The following is a 21,377-nucleotide window of genomic DNA, read 5'->3' as shown; positions in this document are numbered from 1 at the left end:
AGGTGGGTCTCCAGAGGTTGTAGTGTTATGAAATGTTTAGAGCACTGAGCAAATACTCTGTGAAGAAGTGTCTTTGGAAGAGGTTGCTGGGTGTGTAAAGAGCTGCTTTCAAAGCCTAGCATTCCAGGTGTGCTCCAAGATTGAGTGGTGTATGTTCATAGTGCAAATGGATTGATCCCTTGCCAAAGACTTAGGAACCCCTTTTCTGTTTTCTCAAATGCCTACATTTAGTGGGAGTTACAGTGAAACTAACAGCAAGCACAGTGCATACMTGGAGCATTACTATTCCTGGTCCCAAGATGGATCTTACCCTCTGGACAGACAAGGTGTCTGCAGAACTGGAAAGGAGAGGACAGGGCAATGTCAGTATTGGTGCTCTGTCTGTAGTAGAGTGGAGTTGGCTGGAAATTATAAAGGGGAGGTGAAACAAGTGCCATTGAGGGATGGAGCAAAGATAGTGTGAGAGGCATGGCAAAGCAGACTTCCAAGKGATGTMAGGCCAGAGGASGAGGTGAGAGTGGGAGACAGCTGTWRTTGGGAAATTACATMCTCCAGCCAAGACTAGAAGTTCCTGTCAAGATCTTTTCTGGGTCACTTAATCAGTTCCTTCAACTAACTTTACAGCTGTTTGGTTTTGTACTTTCACCCCAAAGCTGTAAGTCAGTTGGTAAGGAGAAAGGAAATCTCTTCCACTTGCTAAGTTTCCCAGTATGTGTAGGAAAGACATGTTCCCTTCCCCAGATCTGTAGCAGCAAAAAGGGACCCTGCCAGCTGTGCCAGGACTTTCTTTTCTCCCCTCACATGATAGTGCTGAGTTCTTGCTTCAGTTCCTCTTGTGGCAGCTCCAGTTGGCTCCTACCTGATGACTTTTACTTCATTGAAATGCTTGTTGCCTTTCCACTTAGGGAGGTGGAGGTGGCACACAGGTAGAGCTACTGTGTAATTAAGCAMTTCTTAAAAGCACTTAGAGTCTTCCGAGTAAGGAGTGTTCCGATAAGCGTGAGAGTGTGGTTTCCCAATCCATTATTTTGTGTTTGATTTATTTACCTTTTTTGCTTTTTCAGTTCACTTTCTGCAATTTTCCCATGTGATGACCATGCCATTATGCGCCAGGAGGTCTGGATGTCTGGCAGAGCAGTGAGCACTGTTTCTGACTCTCTTTCAGATGCAAGTATGGACATAATAGCCTATGATGATTACTCCAGTCCACCGCTTCAGAGATATTGAAAGGACACCTGAATACCTCCAGCCGGAAAAGTGTGTTCCACCTCCTAGCCGTGCTTCCCTGGGAACAATGTGGTTTATTCGAGATGGCTGTGGTATTGCATGTGCTGTCGTTACCTGGATGCTGGTGTTCTATGCCGACTTTGTAGTCCTTCTTGTCATGCTAGTTCCATCGAGAGATTATGTTTATAGTGTCATCAATGGCACGCTGTTCAACACCTTGGCTTTCCTCGCTTTGGCTTCACATTTTCGTGCTATGCTGACAGATCCAGTAAGTATACACCTCTCTCTGTGTGTCTCAGAAAGAAACAGGCRGTGTTTTTCTTGTCTGCTAGATGTTGGGTAACTCAGTTGCTGAGTGAGTGGCAGATTTAAATAACTTTTGTGTGTCAGCCTGCTGAGTGAGGCTGCTGATGGGGTATGCTAATTTTTCATCCCACTCAARTCGGATGCGAAGTCAAGGACCCAGCGTTAGATTCCTGGTGTGTGAGCAGCTACTCTTTTTGCATTGGGAAGGAAAGTGTTTCTCTCTGACTCTTTTCTCCCCAATGGCAGATCTCGTGTTTGTGGCTTGTTGTGTCTTGACAAACAGGAAAGCTGGAAAAGCTGGTTTTGGTTGTCTGCCTTGGCAAGTATTGCTTCAGCAGAATGGAACAGAACATGCGTTGTTTTGAGAAGTCGTGTTACCATCTCTCATTTTACTGATTTTGTTGAGTGTACTGGACAATGCTGAAATAAATACTGTCTGAGCATGCCAAGAGCTGGCAGTTCTCAGGCAAGAAGCATCAGAGTTGTGAGATCCCCTTGTATGTATCCTTAGGACATTGCTTTGCGAGATCAGATGTGCTGCTTTCTTGTCTTTCCGTTTGTAACGATAAAGTTTAGTAAGTTTAGTGAGCACCATGATGCCAATTCTGAATGGCCTGTGATGGTTTATTTTGCTTAATAACCTCTGGGCAGTAGACTCAATTCAAAACCCCATCTCTACTAGTCCGTGGAAGGAAAGACAAGCTTAGACTTCTGTCCCCTTCCTCACAARTGTTTTTGTTGGTGTTGGGAGTGGTGGTGTGCCTCTGATACTCTGTTACTTCCAATTTTATTTCCCCCTTGAAACCTTGTTAGGTGCCAGTAAGACTTCAGTATAATCTTTGTTTCTCAGATTTCCAGAAGACACAGCACTGCAGAAATKGCTTGATTTGGGGTAATCTCCCAATTTATGGCAAAGACTTGAATTACATTCTGCTGCTGCTGGGCAGAAGTACAAGCAGTAATTTACCTGAAACTTCTGATCATTCAAATGGGGAATAGGGGGTTGCAGCAGTTTGTTAGATAGTTTGTATCCTAAGGGTGRTTGTTAATTGTTGTGTGTTGTGTGACTTCTATGCCTTGGGACATTCAGGTTGCTGGAATTATCTTGCAGCATTAGCAGCATCTCTTCTGAAACAAAAGCTGTATTTTGAAACAGATTGGGCAAGCAGTGTTAGAGAAGTAGATATAATCTCTGTTGAGAGTAATTGGGAAAAAATATGTTAATTCCTGGCATGAAGTGGGTTTTATGTATGAGGCTAGTGAGAGCCAGTGGGATTTTGTTTCATTTTTTTAATGAGGAAGTCAGCTAAATAAAATGCAGGAGGGAAGATACAGAGATGGGATGCAGAAACATCTGGCAGGCAGTGAGAGTCAGGGATTAAGGAAGCTTGCAGGACGTGGGGAACCAGGGGCACATCTAGGATCAGAATAAACCAGAAAGCACTGCTGAGGCAAACAAGCAGAATTCTTACTATTAATAAACGAGTTCTTCACAATTGATAGCATGTGTCCTTCATTTCAGGAATTGCTTCCAATGTGTTCTTGCTAAAAACATTCCTAAAGTTTTGAGCTTTGCTGCATACTGAAGAAAGAACATGAGTTGTAACATTTAGTGGAAATTGGTTTTGGTAATTTTTAAATTAGTCAGGCCTGTTGGGAGCTTTTGTGGGAAAAAGCACCCAAAGACTGCTTTAAAAAGCCTTATAGCACTGGTTTAATGTGCAGTTCTCTCACTGATGTGTACCATTCCTGTTTGTTGCTGTTAGAAGGTTGTATAGATGAGTTGAAAGGAGGTTGTTCCATCAGAAATCTGTCGAAATACTGTATCTCTGTTTTTATTTCAATAAAAAAGCCTTAAATTCACAGAGGTGAATTGTGCCGATGTACCAGCAGTGATTTCATATAGCATTTCATGGCTTTTTTTAAGCAGAGGGAGTTTCTTTGGTTTGATCTTCGGAGCAAATTTATGTCCCTATAAAGACTGGAAACTCATGAACTTGGACTCCTGCAGCAGAAATATGTTACCTATTTAAAGATATACTTTAAAGTGGAAATTGCACAGCTAAGAATGTTTTACCTAGTCTTCCTCAGGTGTGAGGATTTTTATTGTTCAGTGTTTGAATGTTAAACCCTAATTTAAATAACAAATACACAATGGAAGCATAACTATGAATACATGAGTTATTTACCAGCAAATCTTAGTGTACACAACGATACTTCAGAAGTAGCTACTTCTACTGACATTAAACATCTGTGGTTTTCAGTTTGTGATATGAAACATTGACATGATAAATTCATTGATGTGAAAAGAGGGATGAGGATTCTTAAGTATTTTAATGTTATTGTTGGATTACAAAAGACTAATTGCTTAAGTGAAGGTTTATTGCGTAAAAAAAAAACCAGCAGAAGTCCCACCAAAGTTAAGTTTATGTGCGTGGTTCCATATTTTGAGACCACATTTAAATGTCTTTTCTGAATCTCCTTGCTCTTCTTGAAACACTGTTGATCTTAGGGAAGTTTTTATTTCTTTTTCTTCCTTCCCCACCCATAGTTTTAAGTCATCCTGTTGTTCTTAGCAGCCACAATGTCCACAGGATAATCTCCTGGTTTGTTTTTTTTTCCTGCAGGGTGCTGTACCCAAAGGTAATGCCACAAAAGAGTTCATCGAGAGTTTACAGCTAAAGCCAGGACAGGTGGTTTACAAGTGCCCAAAGTGCTGTAGCATCAAACCCGACAGAGCACATCACTGCAGGTAAAGTCTTTTCTGAGGATGGCTGTTTTATCAAGATGTCAAGAATTATTCACCTGCGTGTCTTGTTATTGGATTCTGAGGCTGGAGTGGGTCAGTTGAGAGATTGGCATACAAAATCTGTTGCCAACAGCATCAGACACGGAAGAAATCTTACACCTTTTCTGACAAATTTTCCTATATATAGGAGGCTGGAGGTACTTTGTGCAAAGTGAGAAAACACTTAAAATTTTTGAGTGCTGCCTTGGCTCCAGACTTGTAACTGACATTCCAGAAATTTTCATATAAACATGACTTGAAAAAAGATGTTCTATATCAGGATGCATAGAAATCTGCAAAATGTAATGTCTCCCAARGGGTCAGTGTCTTTTCCATTTTTGTTTTTATTCACACACCCATTAGTGTGTGTACTGTATTTAGAAGTGGCATTTAAGTTAACACTAGAATGCAGATAGCTGTATGTATTTTTTAAGAGTTCAGACATTTTTATTGAGTACTGTGACTTTGTTTTGTGCTGTGTGATAGATCAGCATGCCTACTGATCTGTCATGTCCTTTCTTTTTCTGGTAGGATAAACTTCCCGGAAGAGATTAATTGGTAGTGAGCTTTTTAGTAYTAAAGGCAGTGAGCAAAAACATAACTACAACTACTTCCTAAAATTCTCTTCTGCTTTTAAAGCAAGAGAACCTGCTTTTCAGTAAGTAGTTAATGAGTTTGCACTGGTGTCACTTCCTTACATACTCAAAAACCAATACAGGGAGCTCCTACCAGGGTTACTGCTGATTCATGCAGCGGTGTTGTGGGGAGGGAAGTACATGGTAATGAGCTGAGCAAACGTATTCTGCTGTTTGCTTTCTTCATATTTATTTTCAGAGCTTTAGTTTGCAAATGTTTCTATTCTTTGTTGGGTTTTTTTTAATTTTAATGAAAATGAGGAGTTGGTTATTCAGCAGGAGCAATGTGATCATGCCTATCACTTATTAATGCTACTGTAAAATCCCCTCTGACAGCTTTTCAATTATGAATGAAACTACACATCTAAAATGCTGTCTTGATGATGACTTGCAGCATAGGTAAATGAAAAAGACTGGCTGAACACAAAACCTCATCACCATGGTCCTTTTTTCTWTGCTTTAAGATAAGCTTTCAGACATTAAGCTTTGTGAAGGTGATCTGCTGAGCACTGATGCTGTTGTGCATTTTCAGTCAAACATTTTTTCTGTGGCCTAGGGAGATTTGTTAGACTTTAACGCATCAAGGTTGAGCGTATCCATCAGCAGGAGATGCTGCTAGCTGTATGCCAGAGGGACCAGGGTGTTTTTGATTAATGTGCTATTTAGTGAGTCTGCTGTGCCCAGTAGACCAGTCCTGCCAGCATTTGGAAGCTGGGTGGTTGAGGGGGGAAGGTATCTGAATATGGGCAGTCCCTGCTGCCTGTAGTGTTTAGTTGTGGTTTCTATGCTTCCTTTTCCACCAGCTAGCTTCCTGTTGTGCCTGTCATCCGGCTGCTTTTGGTATGTGTACCTGCAATAAAACCTCTCCTCCCACCCTCTRTCTCTTTCACATCTGTGGCTTGGCTGCTTCAGGCAGTCCCTCTGGGGAATTAAGAGCACTTGAAGAGTTGCTTGGGTACTCACCTCTCTCAGAGCCTATGGGAAGTGTGTGCACACCTGCACACAGGGAGGCATCTTCCTCCTTTACCACCTGCCTCACCTTACCTCCTCTTTTTGTTTTAATCACAATAATAGATACTTGTTATACAAMGTACATTATCTGGCAGATAAATGTTTTTACTATGCCTGCTTTTAGACCATATATAGCTCAAAATAATTTTAAGCTGCTTGTTCGGGCAAAATGAGGCTTTTCTTGTTTCCCATTGTACTTGGGGCTGCCAAGCTAGTAGGGCATCCAGGCTTGTGTCAGGAGAAGCAGCTCCTGATCTGGCCCCAAGCTGGGAGGCTCGGGTTTGCCTGCCTGGACTTTCATTTGAGATCAGGCCTATAGCAAATCAGTTGTTTTTCAGGTATAGCATATGTCCTTGGGGATTATCCCTTCCCACTGTGTAAAGTSAGTGAAAGGCTGTTCTGATAGAGAGGTTTTCTATTATTTATTCACACATGCTGATAAAAACATGTTTATGTTTTMATTTGCATTTCCTTTAAGTGTTTGGATGTTGAAGTTTATTATTTATATTAAGGTCACAATGCTTCTTGTTATACAAAGAAGAATAAAATTAGCAGAGCGCTCAGTTCTTTCTGTTTCATTGCTGCCAGATTTGTTCTGCAATGGCTGTTTCCTTTCTGGGTGTATTGTTTGTTTGCTTTGGGGTTTTGTGTTTTTTTCATATTTGATTTCTGTGCTTGTTTGTGCAATGTTGTATCAGGGGACTGCCTTTCGTCTCCTATCATATGAGAAAGCAGCAGAGAGAAAGACTTCCTTTATTATGTGAGTTGAAGCAGTTACTGACTAAGCAAGAGAATGATGTTCAGACAAAGTAATAATGTTTTAATTATTTGACTTCCAGCCACAATGTGCATGCTGGCAAGAATTTGAATTTTGATTTTATTAGTCTGGTTTTGTGAAGTGCTTTAACATCTAATTTCACTTTGAATGTATATTGTGGTACCATCTYCCTGACTGACTGCCACAGATATTTTCTGCTAGTATGTGGCTTRCCTTGATGTCAAGAATCTTTGCTAATGCCTTATATAATTTTCTTTTTTTGCAAGTTGTGCTACCAGCAAATGTTGGCAAATAAACCTTAGTCTGTTATTAGCAACTCTGAAAAATGTCTTTATCCATTACTGCCTTTTAGATCTTTGTGGTTTCTGTTTGGTTTGAATCTGTGGACAKTTTTACAGGCCAAATAGATTAAAACTAAACAAAATCTTTTTCCATCCTCCCGAATGTATTGTTCAAACTGTATTTTGAGAAGAATCACTGATGTGTGGCATTAATTTTTGTGATATGGTGGTTTGGTATTATATGGTTCATTTTGAACAGACTTAGTCAAGTAAGCAAACCACAAATATAAATATGTTTACAAGTTAATTCTTTTATATTCAGATTTTACCTCTTATTCTTTTCTTTAATTTCTTTGTCCCCCAAATCCCTGTGAAATCTTGTGTTCCTGGAATGAAAAGTGCTGTTAATAAAAACCTGTGTTCTTTCAGTGTTTGCAAGAGGTGCATTCGGAAAATGGACCATCACTGCCCGTGGGTCAATAACTGTGTAGGAGAGAATAACCAGAAGTACTTTGTACTGTTTACAGTAAGTATTTTGCAGGTGATGCTTGAGGTTGTCCAGTGGGAAGTGCTGAAATGCTGTGTGTGTAGTCTGTGAAGCAGCTCCCAAGCCTGGTGTTCTCTTCCTTCACAATTTGGAAGAACTTTATGGGGACCTGCTACAGGCTGCTGTTTCACTGATAGGGAACTCTCTCACACATACACATCCATCCACAGCAGTGGGGAAAAGTATCACAGGAAGCATTTGTGTTGATGGTTCAGCACTTATTTTGTACTGTGAGTAGTTTATTGTGATGCTGAGCTCTTTGAGGCAGGGGCCATCCTTCTGCATCATACAGTGGCTGGTAGGGTCCCAGGCCATATATAGGGTTCCTAAACATTATAGTTGTACAAGTACCTGTGTGGGATCACATAATAAGAGCTGTTGCCACATCTCAAAGAAGGAGTGGGAAGTCCACATCCCCTTTGGTAAGGATTATCCACCTTTTAATTGCAAGTGTTTTATTTTTATACTTGAAAACCAAGGAGGTGTTTGACTTTTTGTACTATATCTGTAGCATCATGAGTAAGAAAAAAGGAGTACAAACTTGAATACTGCATATTTCTGAAAGGTTTGAAATGTGTTTCATCAAAGTGAACTGCAAATATCCCGTGGGAGTAGTGTGAACATTATAAGGCTGAGTATCAGTGATGTTCTGTTTTATTAATAAATCTTTTGAGACATCTGTAGGTTTGAGGAAGTATGTTCTCATATTACCAAGCAGAAAGGAGGGGATTTTCAGTTAAATGGAAAAGCTTAGTGCTCTATGGTGCTATTTACAAGGACGTGGATTACAGAACAAAATTAATCTCATTTCTTTCCTATGAGCAAGTGTTTTATTTTTCTTTACCTTGARAAGTGAGCTAGGTGTTTTAGTCCTATCAAAAGGATTTCAGTTTCTATAAAAACTTGGTATCCACTTTCAAGCAGACTGTATTTAACACTTAATTTAGTTGAGTAAAACAAARTAAGCGTTGCTTGTTTTGTTCTCGGATATTCTTTTTGACACATGAGGAAGTGAAAGAATGGCAGCATGCTCAGCTTACAAGGAAAACCAGAATACTCCTGTATTGCCTTTTACTACTTTCAAAGGGGTTTCTTTTAAAAAAACCCCTCACTTCTGGTATCTGCCTATCTTTGCCAGAGTTTGTAGGTTCAGGAGAATACTCTTTTTAGCTTTGTCTTCGTAAATGATAATCTATGTGTAGCAGTGCATGTAGCTTTTGTTCTAACCTTTTGTTACATCCACTTTTTATTACAAAGCTAAGACCTAGTTTAAACCAAAAATTATTAAATATGAAGCATAAAGCCTGAGAGAAACTTTCCATGTTAGTGTCTGCCTCAGGGAAAAGTATTTGTTAAAATATATTATTTTTTTGAAACTCATACTGGAAAACAGATAAAGTGCATTTTCTGGGTAAAACAAATTAACTGTTTCTTCTCTGGGAAACTATAGTGCTGCCAAGAGCAAGGATGTAAGCTCTGACAGTGGGATACCTTGATCAGTGTTCTCTGGAAGTTGTGCAGTACTCAGCAGAGATAAGGACAGTAAGCTGTGTGGAAGGTCASTCTGGGACATGGGAGGCTGGGTTTTGGATCCAGCTGGGGTTGAATTCAGCAGTCTCCCCTGGGTTTGCTCAGAGCTGTTAGTAAGGAGAGAATGAGTCTGTGCAGTCCTGGCATTTGCCAGCTTCATGGTCCTATTTGAGGGGAGCTAATAGAGCATGATGGTTTTTGAAATTGTTTGTGGTTTGGTTTTATTTTGATATCTTAGCACTATGCTTTATGTAAGGTTTTGGGAAGATTTAGCATTTTGGTCTTTAAACTCACTTGGTACSTATATTACATCCTTTATTTTTCAGATGTATATAGCACTGATTTCCCTGCATGCACTAATCATGGTGGGATTTCACTTCTTGTACTGCTTTGAAGAAGACTGGACAAGTGAGTATAAAAAAAATACCTCATTAAAATAACAGATTGACCGATTACCCTTTGAATAAGAATTTACGATGCAGTTTGCTTTTTTCAGAAGTATGCTATCAGGATTCTGCTATGCTATCTTTTTTTTTTTTTTTTTTAACGATCTGTCCTGGAACTTCATAATTCTTTTTGACCTGCTGGTATCTCTGTCCTGAAAAGTGCTGTTTTAACTTACTCCTAATAGTGCCTATGACAAAGCTGACGTGTAAAGACACCTAAGGGAGTATGTGTGCAGTAACCTACAGTTGGCATGARCACAGCACTAATTTCCTGAATGCCAACACAAGATAAGAAGAGTGTGTATGCTTTTTTAAAAAGGGTAATRTGAATCATTCTTGCAAGACTGCCAGGAAAACATGCTAACTCAGATCCAAAAATCCACCCTCACAAGAACAAACAATTCCTGTCCTCAAAAAAAACCCAAACCCAACAAAGCAAAAACAGAGCCCAAGCAGCTCAAAAAAGCCAAACCAAAAACCCCACTCACTCTGAAGCAGCCAGTGAGTAAATTTTCACAAAACCAGTCTATCTATGTTCTTAAAGCCACAAATGGATATAGGAAATTCTCAAGGTAATGCTGAGTCAAACAGCAAGGTGTCAAAGAATGTGTGTGCAGATGTATGTACTGCTTGTGACTTTTTTGGAAAAGGCTAAGTTTTGTTTTTTTTCTTGGAATTTCAGTTGCATTATTCATTATAATGACTGATTTTAGTTTGTAATACTGCAGAGGATACACATATGCATTGAGTTTGACAAGGTTGTTCTGCACTTCAAAACCTTGTACAACAGCTGCCAGCTGTTACTGAGAATAACTGTATTTGATTGCAGTGGCCAGGGCCCACAGGGAAGGATACATCAAAAGGTAGTTTCCTTTATGTCCTTTCTCAGAGCCTGTTTCTATTTCTTTCCTACCTGTCCCCAGTTTAGGTGGCAGAACAGAGCTGTTAGGAGAGCTGGGCATGTAGTTCCAGCTGCCTCGTGTTTGTGCAGATTGTGTTAGTCTCTGATTATGATGTATCTTTTTAAGCTTAACATCTCACGAGGAAAATGCAGGCTTTTGGTCAAAGTCTTAGATTTTGAAAAAATCTGGAGGTGTTCTGACATTTACAACGCTCAACGCTCTGACTTTSGCCCTACAAAATTCATTTCTTTTGCTCCTCCTTTATAATTACTTTCTTGTTTTTTTTTTCCCCGGCTCTTGCTTGAATTTGCACTATTGAGTATGAGGAAAATAGGATTTTGGCTTAATCTGACTTTCTTTAAGTTATGGCTTAAAACAGTTACAAAAGGAAGCACACCCTGGGTTTATATTGGTGCTGCATATCCTCATGGCCTGACTGCCAGCTTGAGATTTCTAAGGGAACTTACCACTGTGGAAAATCTGTTAAGACTAAGGTTTAAGACGGAAGCTGCAGGTGAAATGGAGCAGGATGGACTCCTAGCCAGTATGCTGGGAATCACCAAGTGGAAAGCAAGTTGCAATCTTGAGGTGTTGCAAGGGTTTTGGTGGGTATTTTGGCTTTTTTTGAAGCTTGAGGGAGTGATCATTTTATGGTTGAATATCCTCAAGARTGTCAGAGTTTCCCTGTGCATCTTTCTGGGAATGTTGTTCATGTAATTTATTGGATAGTTTGAGTATGGAAAACTTGTGGCTTAGCAGGTGGTTTGCAGCTGCTGCATTACTTGATGTCCACCCTTCCAACTCCATTGTTTTGTCTTCACAGAATGCAGTTCCTTCTCTCCACCAACTACAGTGATTCTTCTCATCCTCTTGTGTTTTGAGGCTCTCCTMTTTCTCATCTTCACCTCAGTTATGTTTGGGACCCAAGTACACTCCATCTGCACTGATGAAACGGTGGGTGTCTCACWCTCTCTCCTTTACCCTTCTCTCACCATTTGTWGAAACAGTGATGGGTTACAGGCTTTTACCTCATGGCACAAGGAGTCCATTGAGGAGAGATCCAGTGTAATAAAGCTGAGCTGGCACAGTGCTGGATGGTGCTCTCTGAAGGTTATTGTGGGAGGCAGTGCACACTTGTGTATTGTGTTCACAGTATCTCCTGTAACACAGGCATCGATAACTGGGATTACTCTGTAAGAGAGTGTCCCTGTGGATTGGAAAACCTTTTTCCATTAGATAAGTACTTTTACATTGGTATTGTCTGAAATTCAGCTGTGTGTCCTGGTTGTCACTGTTCACAGGTTTATATGCTGGAAAGCCGAGGTGAGTAGGTGGGGGAGGAATACACACACACACACACACACACACACACACAAACTTCTTTTAGCTTAGAAGATTTTAAAGGGAAAAAGAAAAGGGAGTGGAGTAGGCTCATGGAAGCCTGCTGTATACAGTCTGCTACAAATCCAACAAGTCAAGCCAATTTCAAAGATAGCGTAGTAGAAATTAYATAGTAATATTACAGTCCTAAATCCATGTATTTACCCACTTCTGTAAAGATGGAGCTGGTGACTCCTGGGGGTGTTCCCACGCCTGTGAATACTTCCAGTCTTCACCAAGCATGCTCAGGTAATTGAACTCATCAGAGTGGCTGGAGAGAAGTGATGGTCTTAAAAGAGTGACAACTCTTCTTTCCTTCCTTGCCTTCTTTAGGTTTCTTTCCCCTTGTTTGCCCATGGCCAGTTGAAGCTAGAATAGGTATTTTTGCTGCTCTCAGAGAGTCGTGGCTGGCARTATATGCTGTAAGGGGCCATTGCTCTCAGCCATTTTTTGCAGTGCTTTATTTAATGCTTGACTTCTGCAAGAGGCTGATGTTCCACCTGTGGCTTTTCTGTGTTCAGAAGAAGAATTCACTGTTCTTTCTGATGGGGAGAGCCCCAGGAAGAAGTACAGTGTAATACACATCCTACTGAGCTTGTGTTCATCAGTAAGTGTGTAACTTAGCAATGCTACCTGTGAAATTRTCATTGGAATTTCTCTATCATTGAAACCTGTCAAGAATTTTGAGGAGCTACTTCCTACAGCTGGGCACTCAAATAAGTCCCTAGATTTTCCCTTGCCCTCTAATTCTGGGGACTTGTAGATGTTAAAAGAACAATACCTCATTCTAAAATAAAAAAATGAAATATGGTCTCCACCTCTTGGGTTATGAGTTTTTTGTTTGGGGCGAGGGGGTTAAATATGGACCAGTAAGGATTTTGCTCCATGGAATGTCTCATTGTTGGTTTGCTAGCATTGAGCTAGCTGTCTGGCAATCAATCTGTTTTGAGCAGAGGAATRTTTCCAGGTGAAATGCTTCTTGGGGTTCTCCCTTGCAGTGTTTAATTCACATTATAGAGGCAGGGCTATGTCTTCCCCTTTTTTCACCTTTCTGTTCCAGTCACTTGGAAACTGCATTCCTCATCTTGAGTACACTGTCCCACCAAGATGGTTCATTTCTGCCTGAAGGGACTCAGAACTCTGGTATTTTGCTGTTGTGTCTAGAGGTGACATTTGCCAGGGATCAGCACAGCTCCTGCAGCTGACCCATGTTGTGTTCATCAGAGCTCCCAGCATCAGTAATTTGAGGCACAGAGATGCATTGCAGCACATTAACGTGGAGCACGGGAGACACATGTAGGTCAGCAGAAACCTTACCTTGCAAAAGATGCAGAGTCAAGGAACAGAGGGATCTGCCAGCTGCTGCTGCTGCCCATGGGAGAGTGATGTCTCCAGTGGCTGCTCTTACTTGTTTTGCTTCTGTGGCAGCCAGGCATACATGGCTTTCCTGAAAGACCAAATTCACTTCATGGATTTTAGACACAATAGGGATTGTTTTTAATGTTTCACTAGTGAATGTTYCAACTGATTGCTTGATGGCTTGTTTTCGTTCTGCCCCTAACCTTTACTAAACAATGCCARTGATTTCTTCAAATCAGTATCTTATTTAACCCTCTCTCCCTGCTGTCAGYCCATGCATGTTTTAGCAGGGATTCTAATGACACATGAGGAGTCACCAGGTAGATTCAGCTACACTGAGCCATGGGCACTTCCTGAACTTGCTTGGTGAATCTGGGAGCATTATACAGATTACCTTTGGGATTGTGGGTTTTTTTGATCTTTTTTCTTTTTTTTTTTTTTTGTCTGCAAGCTTGTAATGGTTTCTACTAAAACTTTTCCATCTGGTTAGCACATAATGCATTCAGCCATTAAAGCACATATTTTTTGTTTGATTTTAAGTGGTGGGGTTTTTTTGTTGACATCAGAGGCGATTGGATAGAAGGTCTTAAAATATTTCTGAAGTATGTAGGTCTGAACAAAATGAAAGCAATTTTATTTCCAAAGAACAGTTTCTAGCTTTAGTAGCTTTTAATGTAGAACAGTGAGAAGAAAAGAAAAGGCAGTACAGATGCATTTGTGTTTTCTTACTCCGTCCTTTGGATAAGGGGTAACTGAGAGTAGACTTTTCCCCGAATCCAGAACTACAAAATCTGAGTATATGACTGAAAATGTGATATTTCTGTTTTCAGGGAATAGAACAGTTGAAAAAGGAAGAGAGAAGATGGGCTAAAAAAACAAAATGGATGAACATGAAAGCAGTATTTGGCCATCCGTTCTCTATAGCATGGCTTAGCCCATTCGCAACACCAGACCAAGGAAAAGCAGACCCGTACCAGTATGTGGTCTGAGGAATTCCTGACCAGCATTTCCACTAAAATAGAAACATATTACAGCACTACTGTTACAAATTTTCCATGAATGTTTAAAACAAAAAGCAAACCAAACTTTTTTATGTCTATTAAATGGCTGATAATTGCAGAGGGAAAAAAAAAGCCCTGTATTCCACCATTTTAAATAATTCTATATCTCTGGCTGAAACTGCTGCTGCTTTTTTTCCCTTCTTTCTTTTTCCTTTTCTTTTTTTATCACATTAACTTTACTGGCATTTGTTTCTCTCTGCTTTCTGTATGGCATAACTAATGTGAAGGGGATCCTCTCTTCTGTGTTATGACCCACCTCTTCTGAGTAAATTCTCATGCTGTCTCCTGACTGTGATGAGCTCTGTGGATGACATGTGAGTGCCAACAGCCCTACACAGACACCTTTGGACTTCCTGAAGGAGCACATTGCTCTTTCATAAGTGAACTTGAACGGGGAAGCAGATACTTCATGTACCAAAAGGTGCAAGACCAGAAGGCAACACAGCAAGGGAGCCAGGTGACCTGGTGATCACAGACAGTTAAAGTACTTAAACGTTGCCAACACCAATTCCCACCCCACCCTCCTTTTTCCTTCCAGCCACAGAACTGATTCCATCTTTCTGGCATTGTTTTGTCTGTTCCCTCCCTTGTGTGCAGGAAATCGTTGCCCTTTTAGGATAACTGGCAGATTTAGAAGACTCTTTGGATTATTACATGCCTTACACTTCCAGGAAAGAAAGCAAGTTAATTTTCAAGTGTTTAGAATAGCAGAATCATGTTTTTTTGTGTGTGTTTGTCTTGGTAAATGACTTGTTAGAGCAATGCCTGCTAAACGGTGTTAACGTGAAAAACTGACATGAATGCCCAGATTACTATAAAGATTAATAYTGATGGGATGTGTAAGTGTTCCAGGGTGATGGAGTCTATACTGTTAGCATTGCCCTGGTTTAGAGCTTTATAAATATTTTCTCCTGTTTATGCATACATGTCTATGTGTGTAAACACACGCACATGTATGTGTAAGGATTTGAAATTGGGAAATATTTATGATAAGGAGCATGCATGCTGTTATGAACTGTGTGGTGATGAAAGTGGGAGGGACAGAAGGCATTCCAAAAACGGGTAGAGCTAAGCCATTCATAACTACAACTGACATCTTGTGTTCAGGCAGGAATTTTATTATATTTTTGATTCACAACTCCCATGGTCTCATCAAATGAATTGCAAACAAAGGAAATACACAAATCAGCTGTGTCTGTGACTTCCGAGGAATCTTTTCTTCCTTGGTTTAAAATAAAGTGGTATTTTTTTGGAAACTGACCTGTTTAGACTGCTTCAAAGCCACAAGGGAAGGGAGGGAAATCAGGGAAGGAGAAATTTAATGGCTGTCTCATTTTGGAAGTAATGTGAATGCTGCATCTTTTCAATCTGTCAATGCTTCCATATGGAAAACAAATGCAATAAAACTTTTCCAAAAACTTGTCTGCTGTTCTTTCTTTCTTTGCTCCAAATCTTGGGAAAAATCTGTAATGATTTCCTGAACTTTCACTTCTGTATGCAAGCAGGCAGAAGCGGGTAAAGGTTAATTAACTTGAATGTTCAACTTCTAAGTTTAAAAGTGAGTTAATTGGTAATACAATGATCTGTTAATCAGTGGCTTATTTCACCACTTGGGAGAGGCTGTAACTCTGGTTTTAGTATGTGATGTTTCCCAGAGAACATTTCCAGCTGAATAGTTGATCTGGATGTTGGGCCATGGTCGGTGCAGCCAGTGAGACAGGTGCAGGTGGTGATTTGAACTGATAGGGAATCTGGCCCTTAAACTGCCTGGATGCAAAATCAGATATATTGAGGGGAGAGGCTTTTGTCACCTAGGCAATTAACTAATGAATTCATCTCTCTATGTATATAGTTCACTGCTTCAAAAATTGTTTTGATTACAAATTCTACATTCCAGTTTGTATTTCTTTTAATTACCCTAATTAGCTCTGCATTTTCGAGGAAGATTGGTTACATTGTTCTGTCATTTTCACCATTGTGGAAAAATGTGTAACTACTAAGTTTTTCTTGTTTCAAACCAAATGCAAATTGTTAAACAGCATTATACAGCATTGATATTTTCAGTCAGACTGTTGTTTTGTTTTTTAAATGAGGCACCATCACAGAAATGCCACTGGTACCGGTTGTGTGTGTGTGGCAATAACCAGGGCCTTCAGCTTTCCTTGCACTGTACGACTCAGTGGTGTAGTATGATGCAATGTGAGTGGTACTAAATGTGGGTCAGTATTCAAGTAAGAAAGGCAGATGTATTGKTTTGCTGATGGAAAGTGTTTTCCTGGTCAGGACTACCTGATTTCAGGTGCTGGTTTTGTTTTAGTGTGGCCAACAGATACTGAATCAAATCAGAGCACTTCTGTTTTGGAAAGCTGAGTGGTGCTCCAAGCAGAAATGAGTGCAAGGAGCTGCTGTATGAAAAGTCTGTCTTAATCATGGTTTCCAATGGYAATTCTTCCTGTGTCTTTTCCTTAACTATCAATTTGTCTCAATGCTTGTGTTTTTGATTCACCCTTTCTATCTTGAAAGTGCATTTAAAGAAATTAATGCATCTCTTCTGACACACAAGAGTTGTCCTGCAGATCACTTCTGGGTCAGACCATGCAGCCCAGCATCCTCTGGCACTGGTCAGGAGCAGATACCAATGGCAGTAGTAGAAGAGAAACAGGTTATATCCTACAGCACTGCAGGGGTCACAGGGCAACCTTACCTTGCTGTCCCCATGTTTGCAGTGTTGTGCCTCTTACTTAAATGGGAGTGTCCAGTATTTTATATTTCTCAGTGTATGTCTTCTCTTTGCAGTATTAGTTCAAAATGATGTCATTTGGAATGGGGAAAGATGATGCTTTCTGAGCACTTTTTAAAATTTGATTGACTGCATAATGGGAAWGAGAAACAGGTGTTGGTTTTATTCAGTACACAAAATTCTCACTTTCTAGAATAATGGTGAGAGATTTTATGATTTTTTTTTTTTTAAAAATGTTTCATTAAACAGTAATGAAATGTCTTCAACAGCTGTGCATTCCTTCCATCTCCCTTAGATTCTTTTTAAGGCATAACCTCATGCCCTACTAACCATGTGGCCGGCAGCCAAAAATAGATCATGATACAATTAGAGAACTTCTGCTTATTTTGAATACATGCTGCGAAGGGATTAGTGAGGTCAGGTTGGGAGAGAGAAAGTAYGCCCCTGGCTGCTCTGATGAACTGTTCCCTAACTGGCATTAGTGCAACCTCAGCCTGACCTTGATTATTGCCTTTGTTACCAGATGCTGATGGGAGCAGGTGAGCAGTGTTTTTTAGGGGAGGAACGGAGGGGTTGCTGCACAGAAGTGTGCCAAATCTGTATCCCCAATCTAGATGGCAGCAGGGATTGAAACGGATTACAGAAATGACTGAGGGCAGGGTTGAAGCTTGTGCTCTCAGGGAAGGGTTTAAATGCCTGGTGTCTATCTCTCCTCCTGCTCTGTGCCACTTGTTTTCATTCTCTCTAGATTCTCACGCAGTGAGTGCTCCAGCCAGTTCGTTACTAATGTCTGGGAAACCTGCAGTTTGCTAAGGAACAGCCCACAAACAAAGGTGGTCTTCTGCTTTAAGCTGCCAAAGCCTCTGCTTCCTGGGTACTGGAAATGCTGTAKCCTGGAGGAAAAGCTCATGGTAGTGCTGGAGTGCTTTGCCAAGCATCTGCTSTGTGCGAGCCCTTCTCTCCATCAGGGAGGTGATGTTGCGCCCTGGCTGTGGCACACCAAGCACGGCATCCCAAGGGATTAGAAGCTGCAAGAGATTTTCCCTGGAGCACTTGAAATGGTGMATTTGCAAGCCTGGGAGCAGGCCTKTGCTTGGCATTYGAAGTCCTTCAGGAYTTGAATTTTTCCCAAATTACACCCCTGACGAATTCCGATTTGGTGTTGCTCCTCAGTCAGCAGGAGGAACGGGTGTGAGTGAAGCTCGCACAAGCTTTGCACACACTGCCTCAGTTCATGGAGTGTTTTCTCCTGGGTCTGCTGSTGCTGATTCAGTGTTACTGCAAACTAAGCTGCTGCTGCTGTTGTGTTATTTGTGAGGCTGACAGTGAATGCAGCTGTGGTGTCTCTGAGCTGCTGCTTGTATTCCTTTCCCCCTGCTGCAAAGCTTTTTATGTTTTTTGTGTCATCCAGAAAAACTTGTAGAATTAGAAAAACATTGCAAGTGTTTACTGTTCGTTCAGCTATTCTAAAACTGTTCTTTCTTACAGCTTTAACTGTAATATTTTTCTTTTCCTCAAGTTTCTCAAAACTTGGATCCAGTATTCTTATTTCTCTAAGAACAGCCTTTCTGTGTGGTCACTTGCATATCATCACGAGTGTATCATACACAGCTGCACATCTGACTCATCTCCTTCATAATACTGAAGATGGCCATGAAAAATTGTGCCCTATTTCACACAGTGGTAGCCTTAAAAAAAAAATTAAAAATTAACTTTAGTTCCTTATTTCTACATGGAGCAGACTACCAGGAAAAAAAATGTCATTTCCCGAATTTGATGGATCTGTTGTTTAAGTACAATCAAAATGTTTGCTTTACTAATAGTGACGTCCTTGGAGGGAGAATGAATCAGAATATTGACTGACCAAGGCTCCTGTCCCATTTTGAAGCCTCCATTTTCACCTGTACAGATTTTCTCACCTCCCAGCAGGTTATCTGGCTTGCACTGTGATTTGTCTTTGACAATTTGGTAAATGGAAGTTGTGTTCTTAAATATTTGCTCTTAACTGGCACAGAGTGAGCTTCTAGTGACTAGCCTAGGTGTGGCAGTGGTAAATTCCTGATGGCTGGAAAAAGGTGYGGTATTTTGCCTGTCTGAACCACTGCAAAAAAATGCCCAGAGAAGGTGAAACTCTTTAAGCTGTAACTGTATTTTGTCACTCCTTGGAGGGATTCAAAAAGCCACGTGAGAAGAGGCTCATGTTCCCAAAAAGGCTGGCTTTTTAGAAGCCAKCTGCATACCCTAAAAATCAATAGGAGGTGATGCCAAAATACATCAGTGAGACTCAGATTGTCCATGAGTTTGATCTTGTTTGAGGGTTTTGCTGTTAAATTTGGAGCTGAAACTCCCAATAATGCAGGGAATCTGTCTTCATTGTTAACTTGAACTGGAGTAGCACCAGCCTGGCTCTAGGTAGGCAGTTCTGCATGTGCTGCGGTGCTCGGTGCCCAAATGCCTGCTCTAAACGTGAGACGACCGTAAACTCTTCTCTTCTTGCAGGGTATTGAGCGCCTTAAAAACCAGAAACCAACCTGGGAGAAGATCAGCGGCTGGGAAGGAATGAAGCTGGCATTTGGYGGTGCCTTCTCGCTGGGTTGGTTCAACCCTTTCTCAAACCTGAACTGCGAGAGCCCAGCGACGGCTGGAGCGGTGGCGGCAGCTCCTGAATCTGAAATTATGACACAAGAAGAAATCGAGCAGTTTCTGGCTCGAGATGTTGCCATCCAGATGTTGCATGAATAAGCAAAGCATCCTCCACAATGCCGGGAGAAGCTTCCAGGTGTCTTTTTTAAATAACTACTTGTGCTGGAGATGAAAGGGTTGTTCTTTAACTTACTTTCTGGTGCATTAAAAAATTCAGGAGTATTTGTCTGGAACAGACACTACAGCACTAGCAGAAGCAATGCAAATCTCCAGAGAGAGCTTCATAGRTGATGGGGTTCATAAGCTCCTTTTCAGACCTGTGTCAACTGCTTTATCAAGCTTTTCTTGCATGGCCTTTAAGGACAGTTTATAATGGTCAGATMGATTGGTTCCAGTTCCCAGAAATGTGCCATTCTCGGGAGTCTGGTTCATCTTTTGTTCTTACGGCCCTTTGGAGGGCTAAATGCGTGATGGCAAGATTAGGCCAGCTCTGAAGGTTTTCGTGAAAAATGCATCCTGTGGCCCGTCTCATCCCATGGGTGCTGCCTCTGGATTATGAAAGTTGCTGGTKTGTGGGTCTTAGCAGAGCTGGGATACAGGGCTATGGATGCAGCAGATGGATGAGCTCACTCTGGGTGTAATTCCTTTGGGCTCTGAAATATCTCCAGGGGTAATGTTTYCCCTCTGTGCTTGTGGAACTGCCCAGGACTGGTYGTGCTTGTCGGAGYTKGTGGGCTTGTGGCAGTGCCAGRCTGGCTGGARCATTCACCCGTGKYCAGYACAGCCAAGAATGGGCAAATGTCAGCCAGGCTGGTGCTGGTGAGGGGAAGATTTTTCCTGGGGCTGTGGTTCATTCACAGGTGAGATGTGTGGAGTGGGAGCTGCCTGGCTGAGCTCTGCAGCCCAGGGAAGTGGCCTAGGCCACATGCCAGGGCTATTTCTGCAGTCCAAGAGAGGGAGATGTGAACACCCTGCTGATGGAGGTACTGCCTCTCTCCTTTTTTRTCTAATTTAGATGTCTCTCTCCTTTTCTTGGTACCCAGAGTTGGTAGAGAGTGAATAGTGCCTGTTAACCTTGCTGGGGTTTCMTACTGTCCTGCCAGCACGTGCCATTACACAGAGTTTCCTTACACTGATTTTGCAGGCAGCTCCTGGRGAATGCTGGTGAACCTGTAGAAGGAACACCCATCACCCAAAGAAGGCATYACTGCAGTGGCTGCAGCAAAGTCACGCAGAGCCACTGCATTCAGATATGCTGCAAACTCTTGGCATCCTCCAGATGTCACGGTACTTTTAATTTAGACTGGTTTTTAATTGTTTTGGGATTTTTTCCTTCTGTCGTGTCCCTTAGATTAATTGTTATTAAATTTGCAGGATGAAGAGATGCGTTTCTGCTTTCCCCACCACAGAACATGCTTGCTTGTGTGTCTTCCTCCCCTGTAAAATGGACCAAAGATAACTGCTTCCTCTCAATAGTCASAGAAAGGAGTTTTTGGGATGAAAGCATGGTATTATGAAAGGCCTATATGAAGTTTTTATTATATRTAGGAGTAATATCAAATAGAATTTATGCAAGGTTTTTTTCTGTATTTTTTTAACCCTCAGAAGGCATTTTAGTATATATTGAAGCTGTGACATTCAGGCCTAGTGTGGAGGGATGAGATTCTCTCCTGRACTTGTCCTCTGCCACAGCAGTTCCTTTTCTGGCAAAGGTACTGGGAGCAAACAATGCCTTGACTGTTA

The 21,377-nt window shown here is 41.2% G+C and overlaps 1 protein-coding gene across 2 annotated transcripts; it reads left to right on the top strand.

Moving 5' to 3' along the window:
* The first annotated feature begins 1,082 nt into the window (after window positions 1-1,082).
* ZDHHC3 (zinc finger DHHC-type palmitoyltransferase 3) lies at window positions 1,083-19,856 on the top strand. 2 transcript variants are annotated; one of them, XM_057367692.1, is made up of 6 exons: window positions 1,083-1,495; window positions 4,161-4,285; window positions 7,456-7,552; window positions 9,430-9,511; window positions 11,275-11,405; window positions 19,491-19,856. In XM_057367692.1, the coding sequence occupies exons 1-6, from the start codon at window positions 1,190-1,192 to the stop codon at window positions 19,731-19,733; spliced, it is 984 nt and encodes a 327-aa protein (XP_057223675.1). In that variant the 5' UTR covers window positions 1,083-1,189; the 3' UTR covers window positions 19,734-19,856. The 2 variants fall into 2 exon arrangements, with proteins under 2 accessions (XP_057223675.1, XP_057223676.1); XM_057367693.1 differs by lacking the exon at window positions 19,491-19,856 and adding an exon at window positions 14,021-14,202 and having other exon boundaries at window positions 1,089-1,495.
* The last annotated feature ends 1,521 nt before the right edge of the window (window positions 19,857-21,377 follow it).

Source organism: Malurus melanocephalus, unplaced genomic scaffold (genome assembly GCF_030028575.1).
Source record: "Malurus melanocephalus ecotype Western Australia unplaced genomic scaffold, MMel_1.1 scaffold_83, whole genome shotgun sequence".
NCBI lineage: Eukaryota > Metazoa > Chordata > Aves > Passeriformes > Maluridae > Malurus > Malurus melanocephalus.
This window is presented reverse-complemented; position numbering and strand designations above follow the sequence as displayed.